Source organism: Fulvia fulva, chromosome 1 (assembly GCF_020509005.1).
Source record: "Fulvia fulva chromosome 1, complete sequence".
In the NCBI taxonomy this organism is placed as follows: Eukaryota; Fungi; Ascomycota; class Dothideomycetes; order Mycosphaerellales; family Mycosphaerellaceae; genus Fulvia; species Fulvia fulva.
Genome location: NC_063012.1, coordinates 1013289 through 1036801, shown reverse-complemented (window position 1 = coordinate 1036801; position 23513 = coordinate 1013289). Strand labels below are relative to the sequence as shown.

The window sequence follows — 23513 nt, the reverse complement described above, 5'->3', positions numbered from 1 at the left end:
ATATGTCGAGGATATGCAAGAGCGGGAGTGAGGGTAGGATGCTGCGATAGGTGTGGTATAATGGTGGCTGCGCGAATTGCCGGATGTGAAGTGCAATTGTCAAAGTGAAGCTTTCGAGATTGAGATTCAGAGCGTCAAGTCAAATTGGGCGCTCGGGCCACATCGATTTCCTTTGCGCATTATTGTTGCGGCTACATTATCTTGGGGGTATCGTCTTGCTCGACATCTAGCATGTAGTGGCTAGTGCTCTCTCTAGTGGTACAGGCAAACTCGACGTGTCTTCGCTCATGTCCACATATCTCTCTTCGCTCAAATAAACAGAATGCCAACTCCTTGAGAACGCGTCGCCGGCGTCTTCTCTATGCAGATAACCACGCGTGCCGCCAACTAACACAATAGAATCCTGTCAGTAAACCCACCCGGACACCATCGCTTCTTTCAGTGCTGTTGTTCAGCCAATGCTTTTACGCAGAATCCCTGCGCTGTATCCTTATTCTCTGTACGCCTTTCCAGATGCTGCTTGGTCGTCTGCAGTGGTTTCGTAAAAATCCATACCCATCGGTACTGCTGTCCATGCCATCCCGTCTTTCTCAGTAATGTTACACGACCCTACGGCGCATCATTCGCTGGAGCCTCTGCTGCGGCATTCATCTCCGGCTTTATGCCAGTCGTAGCTTCTGGCGACTGAGCCTTGACTTCTGGCGGGGCAACATTCTCTGCCTTGACCTCCTTAGGCTCTGTTACTGTTGCCGGCTTAGCTGGTTCGTCCAGCGCAGCCTCGGACTTCGTGATCGTGGCGCTACCGTTGGTCGAAGATGATGCCGCGGCAGGCGGAGCTGGGTTGGGCTTGACCGGGGTAGTCTTCGACGCAGCCGCAGCGCTGTCTTTGCCAGAAATCTTCTTGTACATGTCTCGGAGCTTGCGACCTGACACCCGCTTGTCACTCGACTTGGACTGAGGCCAGTAGTGTTCAGACACATAGTCCCACATCTTGTCTTCCATAGATGCTTGGCCGTTGCTGCGCACTTGTCCATTGATATGGTTGCCGATGGTCAGTAGGCCCGCTTTGATCATCTTCAGCCGCTCATCGTCATCAGGAATCTTCTTCTTCGTCGCTCCGTTAACCTTCGCGAGAGCGCTGCTGATTGGGTCCAAGATCTTGCGGATACGCTGCTCGGACTCAGACAGCTGCCTGTGAGAGGCGCCGTTCGTCACCATCGGTGAGCTACCGTTACGGTGATGGCCCGGTCTGCGTTCCTCGGACATTCGGTGTCTGCTGTCCGACTTGCGATGACCAGCATGGCCATTCGGAGAACCTTGTCCGCCACGACGATCCATACTGTTGCGGATGTCGGACTGATGCATCTTATGGCGTCTGTCCGGTGCAGGACTTCCAGATTGTCCTGGAGTAGAAATACGTCCGTGATACTGACCGAGATGCTTCCTGTTGTTTCGATGATGGTTCTCGAGCGCCTTCTTGGCCTGCAGGTTAGTGCCGTTGCTGGTCTTGTCTTTGAGTACGCTGATAAGGTAGTTCGCTCGACGGACCAGATGGACGGCTCCTGGAGACTTGGCCACTTTGCTTTCTTCGCCGCCCTTCGTTCGCTCCTCCTTGGCACCGACGCGGTGCTCTTCGAGGTAGAACTTGTCAGTAAGACCGAGCTCGGGATCGTCACGAATAGGCACCCATGCACCATAGCCGTGCTTCGCGATGCCAACACAGAGCATCCCGTCTTCTTTAGCACCCCACTCGCAAGTATACGACGCAGGCTTGGACGCCTCAGTGACTCTGAACATTCTCCAGTCGGGCACCTGAGCAATGCAGTCGCGTAGCATGCGCATTTCTTCCGGGCGCTCGGTAAGGGTTTGGGCATTCAGGCGCTTGACGCCGCGGAAGTCGAACAGTACTGCCTTCTTCTCCTTCTTCGTCACGGCCTTGTTCGTGGATCGCTCGACCTCCAACAAGTGGTCAGCATGCTCTTTCTGCATGCGGATCGCGGTGTCGATGATGTCTTGGAGGGTGTTCTTCACGGTATCGACATCTCGCCCGAGCAGTCTAGCCTCTTTGATGATCTCATCTTGCCTTTCAGCCATGGCACCGAATCGCTCATAGGCTCTGATGAGGTGGCGGCATTCCTTCTCACCTAGTGGCCGCTTAGGGTCAGCACCGGGATCAGAGTCTTCGGCATCATCATCACCCTCCTCAGGTTGCGGCATCATGTCACGAGCACGCTTCTTCGCTGCTCGTTGTTCTCGACCGTCATCTCCGGCGGCCTTTCGCTTTCTAGGCTGGTTGGCTTCGATGACGCTTTCGAGATACTGCTCTTCTTCCTTCTTGCGCTCCTCTTCTTTGATCTTGTCGAGCTCGTGCTTGGGGATGATGTCGTCCCACTCAAGGTCGATCTTGACATCCGTATACTCAAAGCTGCGCAAGAACTCTTCGCCACCGTCAGTAGTCATGCCTTCTGGCTGCTCGGTCTTGTGCTCCTCGGCGTTCTCGAGAACAGCGTCGATGTCAAGCTCCTCCAACTTGCGTTGGTTTCCAGACTGTTCGAACATCTTCTCACCACGCTTCTTGAGAATTTGAGAGATGTCGTCTGACGATGTCGGCTCCGCAGTGCTAGCACCAACACGATTCATGCGTTCGCCAAGGTCGCGAGCATCCTTGTCGGTCACACCTCGTTGAATGGTGATGAACTCCAACATGAGCTTGTTGCGAGCGCGCTCAAGAACTTCTTCCTCGACGGTGTCCTTGGACACAAAGCGGTAGATGGTAACAGGCTTCTTCTGACCGATTCGATGAGCGCGAGCCATGGCTTGCAAATCGGCTTGCGGATTCCAATCAGAGTCAAACAGGATGACAGTGTCAGCAGTCATGAGGTTGATGCCCAAACCACCAGCACGAGTCGATAGCAGGAAGGTAAAGTCCTGGCTGTCAGGTGCGTTGAAATGATCGATGGCCATACGCCTCGGTCCGGCGGCGATGGTGCCGTCCAGTCGTTGAAATTGGTGGCCACGAAGGGTGAGATAGTCGCCGAGGATGTCCAACATCTTCACCATCTGACTGAAGATCAAGACTCGGTGACCGTCCTTCTTCATTTTCGTGAGCAGCTGGTCAAGAAGCATCAGCTTGCCACTTGAAGTGATCATTGCTTTGAGCAAATCGTCTCGACTCTCGCTGCCAGCCAGTAGGCGCTCTTCAGCATTTGGGAACATGAAAGGATGATTGCTGGCCTTCTTGAGTTCCATCATGATGTTGAGGAGGGAAGTCTTTCCAGCTTTCGCACCAGCATTGAGGGCTGTGTAGTTGCGTGTGAGGATGTTCTTGTAGTACTCAAGCTGCACATCGGACAGCTCGACACGAATGATCTTCTCCGTCTTGGGAGGCAGATCGTTCTCGACCTTTTGCTTGGTGCGTCGAATCATGTACGGCGAGATGGCATCAGTGAGCTCGGCAAGTTTTCTGCTGGCGTGTTCCGAGGTCAAGTCGATGTTCTCTTCGACGTGGATCTTGCCAGGCATGAGAAAGTCCATCAATGCGGAGAGCTCACCAAGCGTATTCTGCATGGGCGTGCCAGTGATGAGGAGTCTGCTGGGAGCATTGAAGTCCAGAAGCTTTGCGTAAAGTTGTGATTCGCGGTTCTTCAATCGATGGGCTTCGTCCACGGCCATGAATTGCCACTTCAATTGTGACAGGAAGGTGGCGTCGGCCAGAATGTACTCGTACGTTGTGAGCAGGACGTTGAACTTGACCTTCTTCGTGTTGCCGTCGACCAGCAGCTCATACTCGCGTATGATCTTACGAGCAGCCTCGTTGCCGTTGTAGACAACATAGTTGACATCTGGTGTCCAGTTGTTGAAGGTGTCGGCCCATGCGGGCATGGTGGACAGCGGAACGACCACGATGAATGGCCCTTGCTGTCGCCGATCATGCCTCAGCCAGTTGATAAAGGCACAAGTCTGCACCGTCTTGCCGAGACCCATCTCGTCTGCCAGGATGACATTGTTGCCTTTGCACCAATGATGGGCCAAGAAGTTCAGACCATGGATCTGGAACTCCCTGAGCTCACCACCTTTGATGTAGCTCGGCTGTGACCTGAAAGGCTTGTAGGCAGCACGAGTATTCGGGTTGGACTCGTTACGATCAGAGAAGGGCAGCTTCGCAGATCGGTCAAGGTAGCGATCGATCTCGGTCTGCGCCTCGTGGCTAACGAGTGTCTCCGTCTCCCACGTACATGAGTCGTAGAACAAGCCCTTCCACTTGACGAAATATTCGGTGCCTTCTTCGCCGTCTCTTGCTCCGATGACACGCTCAATCTGCTTGTAATCGTTGAGAGAGTCGAGGTAGGCTTCGCGATCGAGGTTCCATCGTTCTCGGTCCTCTATTGCGGCATCCGGATCGTGAGTCAAGCTGAATTCGGCCTTGACGACCTTGCGAAAGTAGTTCTCCAGTCGTCGAAAGCCTTTATATGAGGAAAGCTCTGCCCATGGGTGCCATGTTGCGTGATAGTGTGCTTGGCCTTGCCATTTGATCTGACAAACGCGTCAGTGAATGTTCAAGAGACACGTGATGCATGTGTATACTCACATAGAACTCGTAGTCGTGCTTTTCAGGATTGCTCGATTCGACTAGGCATTGGTTAGCAGGAGCCGAAGAGCTCGTGTTGAGATGCGTGTAGTACGTACCCGCATCCTCCTTCAGCCGGTGGTTCAGCACAACGTCAATAGCCGGCGTGTTGTCCTCGACATAGTAGTGATTGGGTGTGGCTTCGGTGTCCTCCTCGCTGAGGCCGAGATCGTCTTCGGCCTCATTGTAGTTCGTCACCTTTGCAGCTCGTCTTGACGAGAAGCGCACTTCGCTCAACTGCGGTGTGCCACTGCCGGAGGCGACAGCTTGCATCTTTTGTCTGTGCTTCTTCGCGAACGTACGGCCGCGTTCACCGCCGTAGGTGTCATCTTCTGACCCGGAACCAGCTGAGGAAGCGACTCGGGAGGACTCTCGAACTTGAGGAACGGAAGCTGCACAACAAGTCAGCAATCAATTGATGTGTGAAAGTTGAGGGAGTCGAGGCCGACGTACGTGCTCTGCTGCCGGCGACCCTTTGGCGTTTCCGCCTTCTGCCGTTGTTAACATCGTCCTCATCATCGTCATCTTCATCGGAACTATCGACCTGGGGAGAATATCAGTATGCTATGGTTGTCATGTTTTAAGGGGCGTGAACATACCACTCGACGTGTAGGTCGTGCTCGGCCCTGGTTACAGTATGTTAGCAAGCAGTTGGGCCAAGGTGAAAACTCTGCACATACACTTCTCCGCAGGCCATAGAGCTCTGGGTTCTGCTTCATATACTCCTCGTCGTCGACATCGACTTTCCGCTTCCCGGGCCTCGAACTAGACTCGGACGATGATCTGTCGTGGTCCATTGCATCGGTCTGACCGGGAGGAGGCGTGGTCTCGTCAAAGTCTGCGTCGTCCTCGCCGGGCGCGTCTTCATCCTCATCAAGTGACGATGTTGCCATGTCATGTATGGCATCGTCATCCGAATGTGCTTCGTCTTGTGGAGCGGCATGTGATGATATGGTGTGGGTAGGAATATCGTCCGCGTCAGGTAGCTCGCTCTCGTCGCGTGTGGGCTGAGGTGACGGTCTCGGTAGACTCGAGTCGACCCCATCGGCGTGACCATTGGTCATAGGCATGTCGTTAGATGGCGGTGGATGGGTGGGTAGGAGTAGAGGCACCGCTAATGGGCCACGATGTCAGCACGATATCTCAGGCTTCAGCAGTCGCCTCGAGCTGAAATTTGGCAGGTGCATCCGCGAGCACTACGCGACCGGTTCCCCCGCCTGAGCGACAGTATAGCTCCTATCAATGCCAGGACAACCAAGTCCGACCGTGAAATGAGGCCTGATGATGAGAGGGCGTAGGTGGCCTCGGCTGGCCAGCTGGCTTGATCTGGCGGCTCAGTGACTATTGCGTTCGCTTCGGCTGGTTGAGAAAGGGTCGGGGGACTCGATATCGGTGGTCCAGAGAGGGTCGAGAAGGTATATGGATGGAATATGGCATTGATCGGGCTCTTGTGATGGCTGCGTCTCGCCCGCCGAGTCGTGGTCGCGTGGCCCAAAAATGCGGCCGAAAGAGGCACAGAAAAGGGAGAGGATGTTACTTACAGGCCATGATTGCGGTGGCCTCGGTGGCAGCACGCTTGAAGGAGTGGGATGTGTGGTGAGTGTGTTCAGGTCGGAGTCGTGAATGATCAGTTGGAGATGTCCACTAAGACGGGCAAGGGCTCTCTGCTGGGCGTCACTCTCGCCAAAATTCGTGGCTGCAGTGCCGACAAGGTCTGACATGCAAGAATAACCTGACCTCGCAGTGCAGAGTACTCGTCGAGGTTGTCAGAATAGTCAACTTGGATCTCACCTGTGTACCGAGTGTTTTGCGATTCTCAAACTCGGCGATGAATGCACAGCCGATCACGCTCGTGCAGTTGATGTTCTCGGCTGCGCTCTCTCCACGACTTCCCGCGCTCGAGGTCACGCGTCGCTTGCTGCCCACGCTGCCCACCAAAAGTGCCCCTCCACGTCGTCGCCCAATTAAGAGCAGCGAATACAATATTACGGCCAGCACATCGACACATGAATTTCGCAGTTGCACGCAAACATACTGCACCGACACCTGGGGCTCGCTTCACTGCTGGCAATCGTGCTTCACCCCACGACTACCAAAAGCGTCGCTTGACTCTTGATATTGTCTTGCTGCAACTCCCACAACCAAATTTCGACAACCGCCAGCAAGAACAGTAGCCAAGATGTCGGACAAACTGACGCGGTGGGTCAGACTCGAGAAACAGCGGATGATGAAACAGGCCACTGATTGATTGTGTCTAGTATCGCCATCGTCAACTCGGACAAGTGCAAGCCCAAGAAGTGCAGGCAAGAATGCAAGAAGTCATGTCCAGTCGTGCGGACGGGCAAGCTGTGCATCGAAGTTGACGCCTCCTCCAAGATCGCCTTCATTTCCGAACGACTATGCATTGGATGCGGTATCTGCCCCAAGAAGTGCCCGTTCGACGCCATCAACATCATCAACCTGCCCACCAACCTCGAGACTCAGGTCACCCACCGATACAGCGCCAACAGCTTCAAGCTTCACCGACTTCCAATGCCAAGGCCGGGACAGGTGCTGGGTCTGGTGGGGACGAACGGTATTGGAAAGAGTACAGCATTGAAGATCTTGGCTGGAAAGATGAAGCCAAACTTGGGCATGTACGACAACCCGCCGGACTGGGAAGAGGTGCTCAAGAAGTTCCGAGGATCTGAATTGCAGAACTACTTCACAAAGGTGCTGGAAGACGACTTGAAGGCTGTCACCAAGCCACAATATGTGGACCAGATCCCAAAGGCAATCAAGGGCACCGACAGGGCAGTCGGCCACATCATTAGCCAACGGTCTCAGGTGGACGAAGCACGACTCGACGAGATTACGACCGAGCTGGAGTTGAAGCAGGTCTGGGACCGTGATGTTGATCTCCTGTCTGGTGGAGAGCTGCAACGTTTTGCCATCGCCATGGTCTGCGTACAAAAAGCCGACGTCTACATGTTCGACGAGCCTTCTTCCTTTTTGGATGTCAAGCAACGTTTGGCCGCTGGTCGCATCATCCGCAGTCTCCTCGGGCCAAACTCATATGTCATCGTTGTTGAGCACGACTTGTCTATCCTGGACTACCTTTCAGATTATATCTGTGTACTCTACGGAAAGCCGGCCGTCTATGGTGTCGTCACCGCTCCTTTCTCCGTCCGTGAAGGTATCAACATCTTCCTCGACGGTAACATCCCAACCGAGAACTTGCGTTTCCGTGAGGAGTCCCTCACCTTCAGAGTCGGCGAGGCCGGCGAAGAGTATCTCGCCGACAAGAACCGTGCTTATGGATACCCCGACATGTCCTGCACAATGGGTAGCTTCAACCTGACCGTCAAGGCTGGTGACTTTACAGATTCTGAGATCCTGGTCATGATGGGAGAGAACGGTACTGGAAAGACCACTTTCTGTAAGATGCTTGCGGGCGCCCTGAAGCCTGACGACGGCAAGAAAATTCCCCCGATGAACATCAGCATGAAGCCACAGAAGATCACGCCCAAGTTCACTGGTACTGTGAGACAATTGTTCTTCAAGAAGATCAAGGCCGCGTTCTTGTCGCCACAGTTCCAGACCGACGTCTACAAGCCACTCAAGATGGATGACTTCATCGACCAGGAAGTGCAGAACTTGTCCGGTGGTGAACTGCAGCGTGTCGCCATCGTGCTTGCGCTCGGTATCCCAGCCGACATCTACCTGATCGATGAGCCGTCTGCCTACCTCGATTCCGAGCAACGTATCATCGCAGCCCGTGTCATCAAGCGATTCATCATGCACTCCAAGAAGACCGCCTTCGTCGTCGAGCACGATTTCATCATGGCCACTTATCTTGCAGACCGTGTCATTGTCTTCGATGGTCAACCATCCAAGAAGTCTCGCGCAAACACACCCGAGAGCTTGTTGACTGGCTGCAACAAATTCTTGAAGAACTTGGACGTCACTTTCCGTCGTGATCCAAACACGTACCGCCCACGTATCAACAAGCTCGACTCTCAGCTGGACCACGAGCAGAAGGCCAATGGTAACTACTTCTTCTTGGAGGAGGAGTCCTGAAAGGCGCCCCAGATGTCGAATATGTGAAGACCGCTCAGGGCGGATCCAAGCTGAAGAAAGCCAAGAAGGCAGGCACCACGCGCCGGCGCTGCATCAAGAGCGGCGCCGATGAGGCGTTGGAGCAAGAGGAGTGCGAGCAGGACGACGATGAGGAAGACGTTCTCGCTGCGGACGATGCTCCATCCTGATGAAGCTCAACGATATCACGAACAGGTCAGATGATTGACGAGTGATGATTGAGCATGCTGGAGGCCATCAGAGCGCAGGGGCCGTTGGCTAAGCCAGCCGGGGAGGATACAGGGAGAGGAGAGTAGAACGTCGTCGTACCTGACGAGGGAGAACAGGTAGACACAGCCTGGGCAACGAAATGCTCGTGGTCAGAATACAAATTTGACCATGCCAACATGACTGAAGCCGCGATGGACGCATACAGGTGATTGGCATTCCGTCATCTCCACAGTGCATTGTTGCCATTCTGCTTGAGATGTAGTCTTCGTCGTAGTTAGGCGTGGCGTGCGGTGTGACTCAATCACGAGACAACCGTATTTTGAAACGTCTCCTGCTGGCAGTCTGTAGCTTACTCCTTCGCCTATTCCTTTTACCAGGTACGTTGAAATGACAGGTGCACTGCAGTACGAGGGTCCCAGTCCATTGATCAAGCCCTTCGGAACCTCCCAAGCTGTGAAGTGAAGTGAAGTCGGGTGTCAGCAAATTTACACTTTCCTTTCTTCACGTAAATCACAGCACCTCGCGCTTGGAAAAACGGTAATCGGGCCTCGAGCTGGCGGAAGTATTGTCATGGCGTGCATGGGTAGTCTGCCAGCTGAAGGCCGTACAAGATGCGGGCGCGTCGTGTCAGGCCCTACATGTATGATGATGAGGCATATATCAACGCTGAAATTGCTTTGATGTTGTTGCATGGAAAAGTCGGCTCGATGTGTGTTCTTGATGTCAAGCCGCGGTTGCACTGAAGAAGCTCCTTCGGGCGTCTTGGCTGGGTGCCACGACCGAGACGGCGGTGGACGGGGACGCATAGGGATCCATGCATGGGCTCTGGTGCGGAGAAGGCACATGTCGAGAGTCGCGTTGGGTTAGCAGACGTTTAGATACAGATCACATGTCTGACACCGAACCGCCACTAACCTGCCTCTGTGACTATGGAGTAGTTCGTGAGATCCTACTACTGTGCACTGTTCTCTCCTGGGTTGCGTTTCGATTCAACAAGCTTGCTCTTCTCGTCGCAGGCTCGGCAGGCCACCGCTGCACGCAGCAGATCGGTCCCTCTCGTTCGTCACGGACGGCTCACGGCACAGCAGGGGCATGACCTTGGGCGACATCAGAACCACGCCGATCCAGTTTATTGACGTGTCTGTAGCACCACTTGTCTTGCTACAGCCACATTCTCTTCACCACCTCCGGCCCTTCAGGATATCGAGCGACAAACCACCCTTACCATTCCTTCACCTGACTTCACTTCGACAGCCTGCGACAATGCCTTCCGGACGGCAGTTCAAGGTCATTGGCCTTGTGACGCTACTAGTGGTTCTGGCTCTGTACTACGTAACCAATGGCGAACAATTAACCCACGAATCGGAGTTCTACAAGAAGACCGTCAAAGCCATGGAACACAAAAAGACCGCAGCCGAGAAGCAAGCAACATACGTCAAGGAGAAAGAGACACAGGAACGAATTGAGCGATTGCAGAAGGAACACGATGCTGCGACGGCGACGCTTGCGACTAGCGAATCGACCGAAGCTGCGGCGCCGGTGCCGCGACCGCAGAAGCAGAAGCCGATTGTGGGTGATGCGCCTACTAGTGGGGAGAAGAGTGTGGCGGGCAGGAAGAAGATGCAGGATGGGAAGATTGTGGATAAGAAGCCGGCGACGGATAATGATGATGGTGTAGCCAAGGTGGGGAATGTCGCGTCGAAGACATCGAGTGCGTCGAAGGGGGACAGCGAGGAGACGGAGAGCGAGGAAGATCATGAGGTGGAGACGGAGTTGAACGATATTCTCAAGAAGGGGCCCATAATCGTCTTTTCAAAAAGTTACTGTCCCTTCAGCAAGAAGGCCAAGGTGAGTCGCAAACGTTCTATACAAAACGATTGGGAACCCTCTACTAACACCTCCTCCCAGCACATCCTCCTCGACCTCTACACCATCTCCCCCAAACCCTACATCGTCGAACTCGACCAACACAAACTCGGCTCCGGCCTCCAAGACGCCCTCCTCAAATCCACCGGCCGGCGAACAGTCCCCAACGTCTTAATCAACGGCAAATCCATCGGCGGCGGCGATGACGTTCAGGCTTTACATGACAATGACAAGGTTATCGATACGATCAAGGCCATGGGCGGAAAGAGGATTGTGAGTGTTGAGAAGAATCAGGACGCTGAAAGTGGGGGGCATCGTGAGACGAGGGCGGAGGTGAAGTTTAAGGCGTGAGAGCGGATTGAGGGGGAGAGGGAATGGATGGGGTTGTGGATGTTGGGTTGGGAGTTCTTGAGGGCGTTTTTGGGAAGGGGGTTTGATTTGGAATGATACCCATGGTAAATGGTATGGTATGGCTGCATTATAATGCTATGCTATGCGGGAAAGCATACAGACGGAGAGAAGGGAAACATGAAAACCACACGTAGCTGAAACATCCCAGCATATGAAGGCGATAGCCGACTTATTGGCTGGATCGATATTCTTGCGGAGAGAAAGGATGGTAGATTGCCCTATACCCACCCACCAACCAGCCCACATATGTTCTTAGAATGTATCGCTAGCATGCTGAGTAGCAGCAAGACCAGCAAATGAACAGAATTTGATCAACAACGAAAGGTTCTCGATGTAATGTGTTTGCCCCCTTGGTAGGCGAAAGGCATTCATTCAACCCGTGCATGTGGCATGCGCATGGGTGTTCAGAAATAGCATCAATTCCATCAAATGTATCATCTTGGACGGGAGGAATCCACATTCCAGATAGTAGAAAATTGTTGAAACGATCGACAGAATTGTTTTCGGCTCCGTGCATCCAACTCCATTCTTTGGCTTGATTCTAGACTTGCACAACATGGCTAGGAGCAGCAAGGTGGTTCACTCCAAGGACACGCCTCCCCCACATGGCGGGACGAAGGCTCAGCCATTTCAAGAATTAACTCCCTGTTATCTTTGAGGGAAGTTGCGAGTCCGAGTCCGAGTCTACACCTGTCAGCACTTCGATTTCATGCCGCGTACATCTCGCTATAAGCGACACACAAGGAAATTCATTTCATCTTACTTCACATTCAATTCCAGTCATTCCATCGATAAATACGTCAATCAACAAAAAACAAACCCTCCACCTTCTGTGGTAACCTGCGCCTTCTGCTAAGAGACTTGGTCCCATACATGTCCATCCATCCATTCGTTCAATCCGTTCCTGTTCGCCCCATGTCCTTGGTAAAACAAGTCCTTTGCTCCCAATAAACGGCTGCTCAACGGTCGAGATGCCCTCTCCAGCTTTAACCTCGCAACTTGACAGACATTTACTTGAAGGTATAGTCTGCTCGAAATTGCTCATCGGTGCTGAAATGGGCCTGCGGAGCCATCGCCGCGTCCAATGCGTCCCGTGTCGTGTGTGTTGTTATGCAATCTGTAACTCCTCGCAAAGATTCCTCTGACACCGATTACATGCTGAATGTTGTCGTTCGTTTCGTGTGATACGTATGTCCGGTAGAAAGTCGCATCGACAGGGGTGGTCATGTGGCAGGAAGCTATGCGTCCATCTTACCAAACATGCCCTGATCTTCGACATCGTCATTACGGACGTGAGGTTCGTCGTCGGAGTCGTAATCATCGTCCATTTGTACATCGACTGGTGCACGGTAGTTCTGGTACTTCGCTGGGAGTGGCGGAACTGGAGGAACTCCATTACCCATTCCAGTAGGTCCGCTCTTTGGCGTGCCGTAGCTGCAGCTCAAAAGGCCTACGGCTGCGGCCAAGTCCTGTGGGTCCTCATCACCGCGGTAGCTGTCGGCGATGGAAGTGTTGGCAGTCAATGGTCGGCCGTTGCTAGAAGTGCTCCACTGTCGGTGGTGAGAGAATCCATTATCTTGACCTGGTGCACTGTCGGAGAATACGGACTGGTATGAACGCGAGTAAAGGCTGCTGTTGTTGCTGAAGCGCTTGCTGTCCCTGTAGGCGTTCTCGCTCTGTGGTGGAGGTGTGGTTTCCGTAGAGCTCAACTCCTGCTCGTCTCGCATATCTGAAGAGCCAGATGCAGCTGGAGACGACGTATCGCTGTCATTGGCAGGACCGTCTCCGTTCATAGCGACCAGGACAGACGCTGCTTCGAGAAGCTGGACTTGCTGGTGCTTTGAAATGAGTAACTTTGAAGTATACTGCCACTGTGGGGTATGCTCCCAACTGAACGACCAGCACGTCAGTACGACTGAAGAATCTCTCACTGCGATCAGACGGATGGACACTTACAGATGCTTGTTGAGGCAGCTGCCGTGCTTGTACGCCTTCCCGCAGTGCTCGCACTTCAGCTCGCCCGTCGCAGCTTTCTCTTTCTTGGTCAAGCGTGTGCCGTCGCTAGCTCTACGCATCTTCAACTTGGCCTTCTCGGTAGCTTGAAAGGACGAGAGGGAAGGGCCATCGACCACAGCACTGCTGCTGCTAAGGACGCCCTCTTCGGGCACAGTGTGGTTATGAGGCAGGCTGCTAGGCATGCCCTCGTTTAATGACGCCAGAGCCGCCCTCGCTGTCGAGCTGCGACGCTTGATTGCTATAGAGCCATCTGCCACGGCACTCTCCACAGCAGCGCCGATAGTGGCCGGCCTCGCTGCGGGCGAGAATGTGGAGCTCTTGCGTCGACTGATGCGGTTCGTGGGGTTGACAGAGCCCAGCGACGTGGTGTTCGAATGCGTTCTGCTGTAGGAGTTTCGCGTGGGAACACTCGAGGCATTGGAGCCTACCGAAAGGCGGTGCTGGCTGCTGGAGGGGCGCATCATGTCCTGGACGCACTGGCGTTAGTCTTGGGGTGTCGGGGTCAGACAACGCTGGGTGAGCTGCGTCGAACCTTTGCGGCAGTCATGGCGGAGTTTGGTGGTGTTGCTGAAGCGCCAAAAGGTTGACGATGGGGCAGAAGGAGTTGTGTTTCTTTGTCTCCAATGTCTCGGAGATTGCCTGACTCGACACGTACACAGACAGCCAACTGGATGCTTGCTGCGCAGCTGATCCCGGTCACAGCTGCCGGAAGCTGTTGGTATGGGAGGATAACTGCCGACACGATCGGATGTATAGGCAGGTCGGGTGACAGTGCGTGTCTAGTGGTCGTCGTGTAGCAATGCAATGGAAGAGGGAAAGGGTTCGGCGGATAAAGATAATTGTGCCAAACAAAAGTCACAAGAGGCAGCGTGCGGGGCTGAAGGTGGACAGGGATATGCGCTTGGATCGGTGCTCTGCCTTATCGACTTGCCGTAGGGACAGTCAAATCACGCGTGATCCGCACTTTTCAGGTAATATCGCTGCAGGGAGGGCGTGAGATGTGTGAAGATGCAGGGCGGAGGAAGTGTGCAGTTTTTTGTTTGCAGGCGCGAGACATTGCTCAGCGGGAACATTGGACTGGCCCAAGGCCTCGTGGTGAGACCAGTAATCACAGCCATCAGCTGCCCTCTCGCTGGCCCATGCGCTTGATGTCCTGCAGGAAGTGGAGCTCTGGAGCGCGGCACAAAGCACGGAACAGGCCACGCAAGTGAAAGCGGCCCACCCCGAATTTGCAACTTTGCAAATCTAGACTGGACGATAGAGTAGAATTCTACGAGTCGAATGATCTACGTCTCAAGCGTTAGAGTGGTGTTTTAGTAGTACAGGGTCAATTGCAATATCTCGGAGGAGGCCAAGCTGGTGGGCCGCTTTCAACCAACAGCGCGTGCAGGCCTGGTTCATGCACAACGGGCTCGTCATTCCTCAATGCGCTGCGTAGCACCCACAACATCTCGCCATCCCAACTGCTCCGAATGCCACATCCGCCATGGACAATATCTGGTTGGCACAGACTGGCGCCCACCGTGCGATCGCCTACAAAACAGGGTACGTACCTGTCTTTAGCTCCGTCGACAAAGCAGGAACCCTCTGCGAGACTTTCTGGAAATGTGCTCCGCCTACATGGCAGCTGACGTTCCGATAAGCAGTATCCGCGCTAGCCGAGTACGGATGCCACACGTGATCAAGCAGTGATGTTCTACCGATTGAAAGCGCTCTGAACTATTTCAAGACAGCAACAGACAATCCCTCGCATCCCACAGTGTATAGAGTGGTCTCATGAAATCAAAATCTTGATCGAGAAACATCCGGCCGACTTATCCCAATAGCTGCATGCTTGATAGCACGAACCGTACCTGCCAGATACCAATCTCCGCCTATCTGATTCTCGGCGGCTAGGGTGCTCCTGCAGGCGCTCGCGCCCTCCAGCTCGTCCCTCGTGCCAGATACATCATACATGTAGTCTGGCTCTCGGCTACAAAAAAAGTTGTCCTCCACCTGCTGCAGCGACAGCTGGCTCCAACACCACCGACTCCACGCAAGACCGACGTACATGGCTTGGACATTCTCCATGGCGGAGAAGGTACCAGGAGTAGCGAATGTCTGTTTGTGCAGAGTGCATACCGTTCCCGAGGTTAGCGAAAGAGACACCCAGGCCGAACTGCACGATTTGGATCGATTTGGCTGCGTCGTTAAGCAAAATTGTGGCCGTGTCCGCCCATTCATCGATGATTGATCGACAGGCTGATGTGCAACCTGACTTCCCCACACAATTATTGATCGATGATCCACAAGCCCAGACCAGGCTGATGTGAGAGCCAGACAGAACTCATGTTCGTGCACAGCATCGGACTCGCTGCGCCCAGAGATCCGCTATATGTACAAGGATGCCCCGTCCCAATGCTCGTCATCAGCTCTATAACAACGATCTTCCAAAACAATGGCTACACTCGTAACGAGTCGCGCGCGTACCACTGCACCGTTTGAAGCAAGAGGCGCAAAAGATGCTCGACACCACTGGCAGATCACCCGTCAGCTGAACATCAAGACACGACCGCGTGAACACTCCTTCGCGCCACTCACGTGGGTCGCAACATCTCGGCTTAGGAGACGACTCAGCCCCCGTTGCGGGGTCAGTGCTAGCAACGGCTATTGCTGTTATTAATAATGCAGACGCCAATAAGAAACAATGGCCCGATCGGCATAGTATGCCGAGTCCGTGAGGGCACGTGTGATGTCTCGAACTCTTTCGTTGTCTTTCGTAACCTGTCGTACTCTTTGGTGGTGTCGGGAGTCCACTCGGCTCAGCGATGTGGGACTGATGTGATATGCCTCAATTCGATGAAGCGCTTTTTATATCAAAGGCAAGATGAACACGAGACAAAGAGTTGAACGTTATGCTCGACGACATGGAGGTCCACCGTGCCATGAATTCTACATTGCTCCAATGGAGCGGTCTCGGAGTACAACTCTATCCAGTGCGTTGGTACTGATATACCGCTTTCCTCCCGGGATCAAGCTGGCGAGTCCATGCATGAAAATCGCAGGAACAAGCTTGTAAGACATCTGAAGCTTGTAGCGAGACCCTTTGACCAAAAAGCACGACCTTTGCTCGGAGCAGCTTGCGGTGATGCGCTGTTCCGGGGTTTGGCTGGATCTTGAAGAGGGGTGAGAGTTCTTGACGAGTGCATCAGATGCGCCGCGTCGGTATGTTCATGCCGTGTCATGTCGTGTCAAGGTGCAGAATCTGAACGCTGTATTGACAGCGATGGATTTCGTGTTGGGCGTGTTAGCCACGGTTTCTGTAGCATTGAACTTGGCGTGTCTGCACGAAGAGGCATATGTCATGCCGTGCAACTTCAGTTCCTTCAAGTATGACTGACTGTCAATGGAGGCTGTATCACGGGCATGATCTGGAAATACAGCTCCGAGTAGATGGTCTCGATTGTGTCGTAGATGCTCCAGCAGGTTCTCAGCAGTGGCTTGAGCAGTGTTCGTCCGCTTCGGTAGTAGTACTGTGAGATCTGTTCCTCTGATCTAGTCACTGTCCAGCCCCAACACCACTGCAGATTATTGATGATGGTTCCCATTTCCCAGTGTGCAGCGGTATTGCTCTTTGGAAAATGCACTTTGGGAACTCTGCCTCCTGGACACTGCGCAACTTGACATAGCACATCCCAATTCACATCTCCGTTGTCGATGCTGAGCTCCATATACCTCTCCGGCTTGTCCTTGAAATAGTCTCGGACCTTCTCGGTGTGGTTCCTGTAAGACTCCAGAATGACGGCCTCGTTGCCTTCCACGGTATCGGCGCCGTAGAAATTATTGTAAGGCTGCCATTTGCCCCTTCCCACATGAACCCGCATACTCCGCAGCCAGGTCTCCTCATCCTTCCTCAAGCTAAGTATAAATTTCGAGTCCGGATACAGCTCCGCCATCTCCTTGTACACAGATGGCCATGGCAAATCCTCAAACGCGTCGTAGTACCTCGTCAACTTGACCAGGGGCTCAATGTCTCCATTCACAAAAGTATGGGTCATATGTCGGCTCCGAATGTCTCGCCATCCAAGGCGCCTGTAGCCTAGCCGTTTCAGCGCATCTCCGATTGACGTCGTGCCAGTTTTTGATAGTCCGAGAACGAAGACTTTCGGTTTGAGCGATTGTGATGGTGGTGGCTGTGCGAAGGGAAACAGGAGGAATATGAACGTTGAGAGCAGGACTGGGAGAGTGGCCAACGTGAGTCCGGCGCGCGGTACTCCCATGATTCCGAAATGTCGCAGCAGTGAGAATGCTGCGCGATGTAGAGAGTGACAATAGATGTGCGCGCGACTTACATTTCAGGAGTGGCGTTGTTGTCGCTACTCGCACGGTCTGCTTGTTTCTCCTTGTCAAGTCCCCTGGCCAAGCCGGGAGATTGCCATATTCTTTTAGACATAAGGGTCGGGACGATTTAGACCCTACTTTACTAAATTAGCTAGCGACTTAATCCTTATAGACATAGTATCTCTTTTTGACCTTACCGTCGCTAACCTTATAGTAAAGCCTTAAAACTTTACTATATAGGCTATTCTAAGGTATTACTATCTAGCGTAGTAATTAGCATATCTACTATCCTTACTATCGACTCGCGCCTACGCTATACTAGTCCTTACTACTTAGGACCGTAAGCTTATCTAATTCTTACTCGATAGCGACTAGGCCTTACTAGTAGTAGCTAAGTTACTACTTAATAATCGCTAAGGCTCGTATACTACTATTTATATATAGATTAAGAGGTAGAGCGAGTCGGGCTCTATATAGCCTTTAAAGTGTAGACGGCCGTATCTAATTAAGCCGTATATAAGGGACTAGTTATTAGATTTAATAGCGATTAAGAGTATATATTAGTATAAAGAGTTAGTCTACTTTATCTTCTATAAATAGAGTATATTAGTCTATAAGAAAATAGTAGTACAAGTACTAGAAAATAAGGAGTTCTCGAGGAAGGCGATATTACGTATTACTAAGTAGCGTAATCCAGGCGTACGCACTATATTTAAAGACCTATTATACTACTACTTAGAGTGTTAGTTAGTATATATAGATAAGACCTATTATAGTAATAAGATAGGTTATCGCCGCTATAGATAGTTACCTCGTAGTATACTAGCCTACGACTCTTAGTACCTCTATTATAGCTAGGCCTTTAGTGTCCTTCCGGCCTATACTATTAATAGCTACCTACCGTACTCTCTTATTAAACCCGTTAGTATAAAGAAGGTAGACTTTATTAAGTATTTAATGTTAAGAACATATAGGCCGTAGGACAAGTATATAGGTGTAGGTGTGTTATATAACTAGATCACGTGACTAGGGTTTGCTAGCCTATAGGCTAGTAAACATCCGGACACCTAGTATCTACCTATACTAATACCGGCGATACTATATATAGATACACGCTATCCTATTAGGTCCTTCTTCGTCTTTTATGTGATCCGCCGTCTTCTACTACTACGTAACTTGTACCTATTTAATAGGTTATAAGCCCGAGTTAGTAACTCGGTATTTCACCCTCGACAAAGTCGTATTAGAGTTATTCCTCTTTAGAACAAAAGGAAGGCAGACTAGAGGCCGCACCCGCATTATATAGGAAGCTATAGCCGTACTATAGGTATATATAAGACGTAAAAGAGCCTAGTAAGGCACTATTAGACTCCGAGTTAGGGAGCCTATACTAATACCTTAGACAAGTAGGCGAGCTTACTAAGAAGAGTCGCTCTCTAGACATCGCGTTTGTATCGACTAACTATTTATTCTAAGAGAGCCGTAGTGTCTTAGAAACCACCTCTACTAAGAGAGTTACGCTATAGTGTCTTAGTACTAACACGATCCTTACCGACCGACTTTCCTCCTCTTTCCGGCGGATAGCCATCCTCTCTACTATTAACCTCGCGTTCGGTTTATCCTATTTCGATCCGATCGCGTACGACCGAATACATCCTTTTACCTAAGGGTAGCTAACCTGTCCCTTAACTTATAAAAATAGAGAACGAGACTAGGTTTATAAGAAAGAGAGTAGTACCTCTTCTAATAAGAGAGAACTACGAAACATAGTTCAAGCTAATAAGAATATACCTAGTATTAAAGTAGGTTGACTAGGTCCTCGAAGACATTATTACGGACATTCCCGCTACAACCCTATCTATAGTAACACCCTCTACATTATCGGAGTCATCCCTTTCTTTAGATTAAGCGATAAGGAAGGCATTGTATAGACGGCACAATGTAACGGCCCTATATAAGATGTACATCTGTCTGTCGACAGATGACTAAGAGATAATATACGAGCCCCGGTATACGAAGGAGTTGTAGGAATAGGCTAAAACTAAATATAAGAGAAGACTTCTCGCTACTAGAAGAAATTTGCTTTAGTAATACACTAATTTCGTGATAACAGAGGACTAGTTAATAGATAACGCCTAGTAGGAGCTTAGCTTAATTATAAGGAGGGCTGTTTCAATCTCGCCTTAGTTCTAAGACATTAAGACTAAGGACAGAAAGATCTAGTAACTCTTAGTAGCTCTACTAGACTTATTTAGCTCAATTCGCGATGCAATTGATGCCTAGGTGAATCTCTTACTATAAGACATTCTTATAATTCTTAGGGAGAAGTAAGAATCAATGATTTATTAAGGGATAGCTATGTTCGCTAAGAAGATTTCTAGGGCAAGCTCACGTGCTATCTCTATAATAGTAACCATTTTATAAGCAAGTGCCTACACCTTTCTATAGCTCAGTAGGCTATTAGGAACAAGGACAAACTAGCTAGGGTTACCTACCCTACTAAGAGACAACCGTTACTACCTCGTAGGAGGTCATTATTACTAAACCTTCGTAATGTCCTTAAGGTAATAACGGACCTTACAAAGTAGATAAAGGAGAGCCGTAAGCCAAAGGCCTCCTCTAGTAAGCCTATAAGGGCCTATACGACCTAGGAAGACGTATTAGACCCTGAGATACTATCAGAAGATGATAATATTAATAAGGTTGCCTATTCTACTATAGAAGCTAAAGGTAAGTACCCCTCGTCCGAGTAGTTGCTTAACTCTTGTGCATTATTATATATGACTGACTAAGACTCACTATTTAGGACACTAAAGCCTCTTTAAAAGAGGAAGTAGATCAAGGTTAGGGGTGGCTATCTACAAGCTATATATATAGGAAGTGTAGTAATAGGTAGTCCTTCTAGAAAGCAAATTGTCTTAGAAAATGTCCTGTTTGTTCCTAGCCTTAGAGTTAGTCTTGTTTCGTAGAATCAGTTTAGCTAATAGTTTGCTATCTAACTACCTAGTTTCACCCTAAAATCCTTATCTAGTAAACCCGTTGTCTAGACTAAACTTCGAGGAGGAGTACCGTTTATCTACTCGATCTCGGAAATTCTTAAGCTATAGTATACTAGTATACTCTCTTAAGAACGTAACGGTACCGCTATAGCTAATACTAAGTCCGAAGATCAGTAGGAGCTATAGTATAGAAGATGTGTATACCTTAGTAAGGGACTGCTAAGAAACCTATATAGAGTCACTAATAAGAAAGATCCTATTCCTATTCCTTCTAAACACTAGAATTGTAAGGTCTGCTCCCTTATAAACATAAGGAAGTTCAAAGGACCTACTATAGAGAGGAAAGGGGAGAGGCTAGCCCTTATCTCTATTGATATCTATAGGCCTTTTCAGGGCGTAGTCTCTAGGCTAGGATATAAATATTGGCTTAAGATTGTAGACAACTTCTCTAGGAAGAAGTAGGTAATCCCTTTAAAGGCTAGGAGCGACGCTCCTATAGCCCTACGGGATTAGAAGGTCTAGGCAGAACGGTAGTTAAGGTACTTTCTGTCTACGATCCGTAGTGATAGTATAAAGGAAATTCTCGCCTTACTAAAAGAGTAGGAGAAGGAGTTTAGCACTTAGATAGACATAACTAATGCCTATAACTCTCTTTAAAATAGACCTATATAAAGGTCAATTCAAGCCTCTAAGAACACAGTCCGGGCTATACTTAAAGACTCTAGTATACTAGTTGAGTTCTAGCTAGAAGCTTTATAAGCACAGACTATAATTAGAAACAGACTGCCTAATAGTCCGATTATTGATAGTATTGCTCTTTTACTAGAAGAAGCCTTTACTAGCTAAGTACCGTTAGTCGACTATTTCCGCGTCTAGGGATACAAAGCTATAGTCTATATAGACCTAAGAGCCTAACCTCAAGGCTTAGGGAGAGACAAGTTAATAAACCGAGGAAAAGAAGCCGTGTTTATAGGCTACTTAGAAAACACTACAAAACAATAGCTGTTCTAGGGTCCCGATATAAAAGCAATAAAAGCGTATAGTCACCTCGACTAGTTTAAGAATAAGAAGGGGGGAGATATAGATCTTAGTATCACCTTTACTAACTAGCCGAGTCGAGCGCTATAGCGTAATCCTATTAGGAGGAAGCCCTTTAGGGCGAGATTTTCCGATAGGGGATTATTAGAGACACTGTTACAAAGGCTAGGAGAAAATATTAAGGCGGTTTTAATACTGTCGAAGGCCGATAACGGTAGATCTATACAGAACCTACCTAAGCCATTAACACTATAGCAACCGCTATTTATATAACTTCCCCCTCCCCTAAAGGACATTAGGGAATACTAGAAGTTTAGAGATTAGGGTACTCTAATAAAAGAAAAAGAAGATGTCGTTCAGTTCGACCTATCCGAACACCTAGCGCCACCTTAGGTTATAGGCAACAAGAGGTCAAGGGGGGACGGAGATAATAACTCTAAAGAGTATAAGGCTAAATACTATAAGGCTCTTATCGCCTAGATGTTCTATCTAGACCCTATAATGAGCTAGGTAGAGGAGATTCTAAACGACGTAGAAGAATATACATTTGCTGCTATTAGGCAGGCTATAGCCTATTAGTAGGAAGTGCTAATCCTAAAGTCCTATAAGGTAGCCGTAGGAGACCCCGAATAGGGACATATATAGAGAGAGGCAATCGAGAACGAACTTATTGCCTTAGTAAGTAACAATACCTAGGAAGTAGTTATACCGCTAAAGGGTGCAAATCTAATTACTTCTAGGTAGGTCTTTAATGTAAAAAGAATAATTAGTAGAGCTATTAAGAAGTTTAAGGCAAGACTAGTTATAAGAGGGTTTTTATAGAAATATAGGGTTGACTTCGAAGAGACCTTTATACCTACTGTTAGACATAATACTCTCCGAGTATTTATAGTAGTATTGTATAAGAGAGATCTCGAGATGTACCTAGTAGATGTGAATAATGCTTTTACCTAAAGTAGCCTTCTTAAAGACATCTATATAATCCTACCCCTAGGAGTTGAAGCACCTCTAAATATAGTGTTTAAGGTTCTACGAAGCCTTTATAGGCTTAAGTAAGTAGCTAGAGACTAGAACAAGCTCTATGTTACGAAGCTAGAGAAGATTAGATTTGCCTAGTCCTAGGTAGATCTATACCTACTTATCTATACGGATAGAGACCTTATAGTCCTTACCTATATAGATGACATACCTATTGTAGCTCCGAAGCTATTAGATGTTCAGTGGTTTAAGGCTAAGCTTAGAAAAGTGTTTAAGATTAAAGATCTTAGTAAACCTATAAAGATCCTTAGAATAAGGATTATAAGAGACAGGTCCTAAGGCACTTTAAAGCTTAATCAAGGACACTATATCTACGCTAACTTAGCCAAGATGAATATAGCTAGAGAGAAGGCTACGCTAACCTACTTACCTATAGAGAGCTACGAGCATTTAGTGCCTACGGCACCTATAGATAAGAGGTGTAACAAACAGGATTACTAGAGCTATAATAGTACCTAGATATAGCTAATAACAATAATAAGGCCAGACTTAGCATTCCCCTTAGAAGAATTAGCTCATTTGTTACTAATCCCTCGTAGTAGTATATAAAGGCTTTAAAGAAGCTCTCCCGATACCTACGGTCGGACCTAGACCTAGGTCTTATATATAGAAAGGGAGGGGGCAATCTCTAGGGATACTCGGACTCTAACTACGCTATAGACAAAGTGGATAGAGTCTCAATTCTAGGATACGTATAGTTCCTTTATAGATCACCTATGTCCTAGATAAGTAGGAAGCAGAAGTCTGTTATAACATTAATAATAGAAGCTGAGTTTATAGCTATAAACGTAGCCGTAAAGTAGTCACAATTTCTTGCTACTGTCCTTAGGGAAATAGGGTGCCTAGAACTAGTAGGAAAGAGCTCTTTCTAGCCGAGTGTAAGGGCAAGCGAGGGCACTATTAACGAGCTA

The 23513-nt window shown here is 49.8% G+C and overlaps 5 protein-coding genes across 5 annotated transcripts; 2 read left to right on the top strand and 3 right to left on the bottom strand.

The window, feature by feature from the left end:
• Positions 1-609: 609 nt before the first annotated feature.
• CLAFUR5_00232 (Chromodomain helicase hrp3) lies at positions 610-6175 on the bottom strand (the record flags this gene model as incomplete). The annotated part of the gene is made up of 7 exons (XM_047899380.1): positions 610-4533; positions 4589-4629; positions 4687-5019; positions 5081-5171; positions 5227-5253; positions 5308-5741; positions 6169-6175. The coding sequence occupies 7 exons, from the start codon at positions 6173-6175 to the stop codon at positions 610-612; spliced, it is 4857 nt and encodes a 1618-aa protein (XP_047755970.1).
• Positions 6176-6806: 631 nt separating this feature from the next.
• On the top strand, positions 6807-8686 carry CLAFUR5_00231 (Translation initiation factor RLI1; the record flags this gene model as incomplete). The annotated part of the gene is made up of 2 exons (XM_047899379.1): positions 6807-6826; positions 6886-8686. 2 exons carry the CDS (start codon positions 6807-6809, stop codon positions 8684-8686), a joined length of 1821 nt encoding a protein of 606 aa, XP_047755699.1.
• A 1320-nt stretch (positions 8687-10006) lies between these two features.
• CLAFUR5_00230 (Monothiol glutaredoxin-7) lies at positions 10007-11131 on the top strand (the record flags this gene model as incomplete). Its single annotated transcript, XM_047899378.1, has 2 exons — positions 10007-10762; positions 10823-11131. 2 exons carry the CDS (start codon positions 10007-10009, stop codon positions 11129-11131), a joined length of 1065 nt encoding a protein of 354 aa, XP_047755702.1.
• A 1298-nt stretch (positions 11132-12429) lies between these two features.
• CLAFUR5_00229 (uncharacterized protein) lies at positions 12430-13754 on the bottom strand (the record flags this gene model as incomplete). Its single annotated transcript, XM_047899377.1, has 3 exons — positions 12430-13081; positions 13148-13683; positions 13740-13754. The coding sequence occupies 3 exons, from the start codon at positions 13752-13754 to the stop codon at positions 12430-12432; spliced, it is 1203 nt and encodes a 400-aa protein (XP_047757207.1).
• Positions 13755-16572: 2818 nt separating this feature from the next.
• CLAFUR5_00228 (uncharacterized protein) lies at positions 16573-17466 on the bottom strand (the record flags this gene model as incomplete). Its single annotated transcript, XM_047899376.1, has 1 exon — positions 16573-17466. One exon carries the CDS (start codon positions 17464-17466, stop codon positions 16573-16575), a length of 894 nt encoding a protein of 297 aa, XP_047757206.1.
• Positions 17467-23513: the final 6047 nt, after the last annotated feature.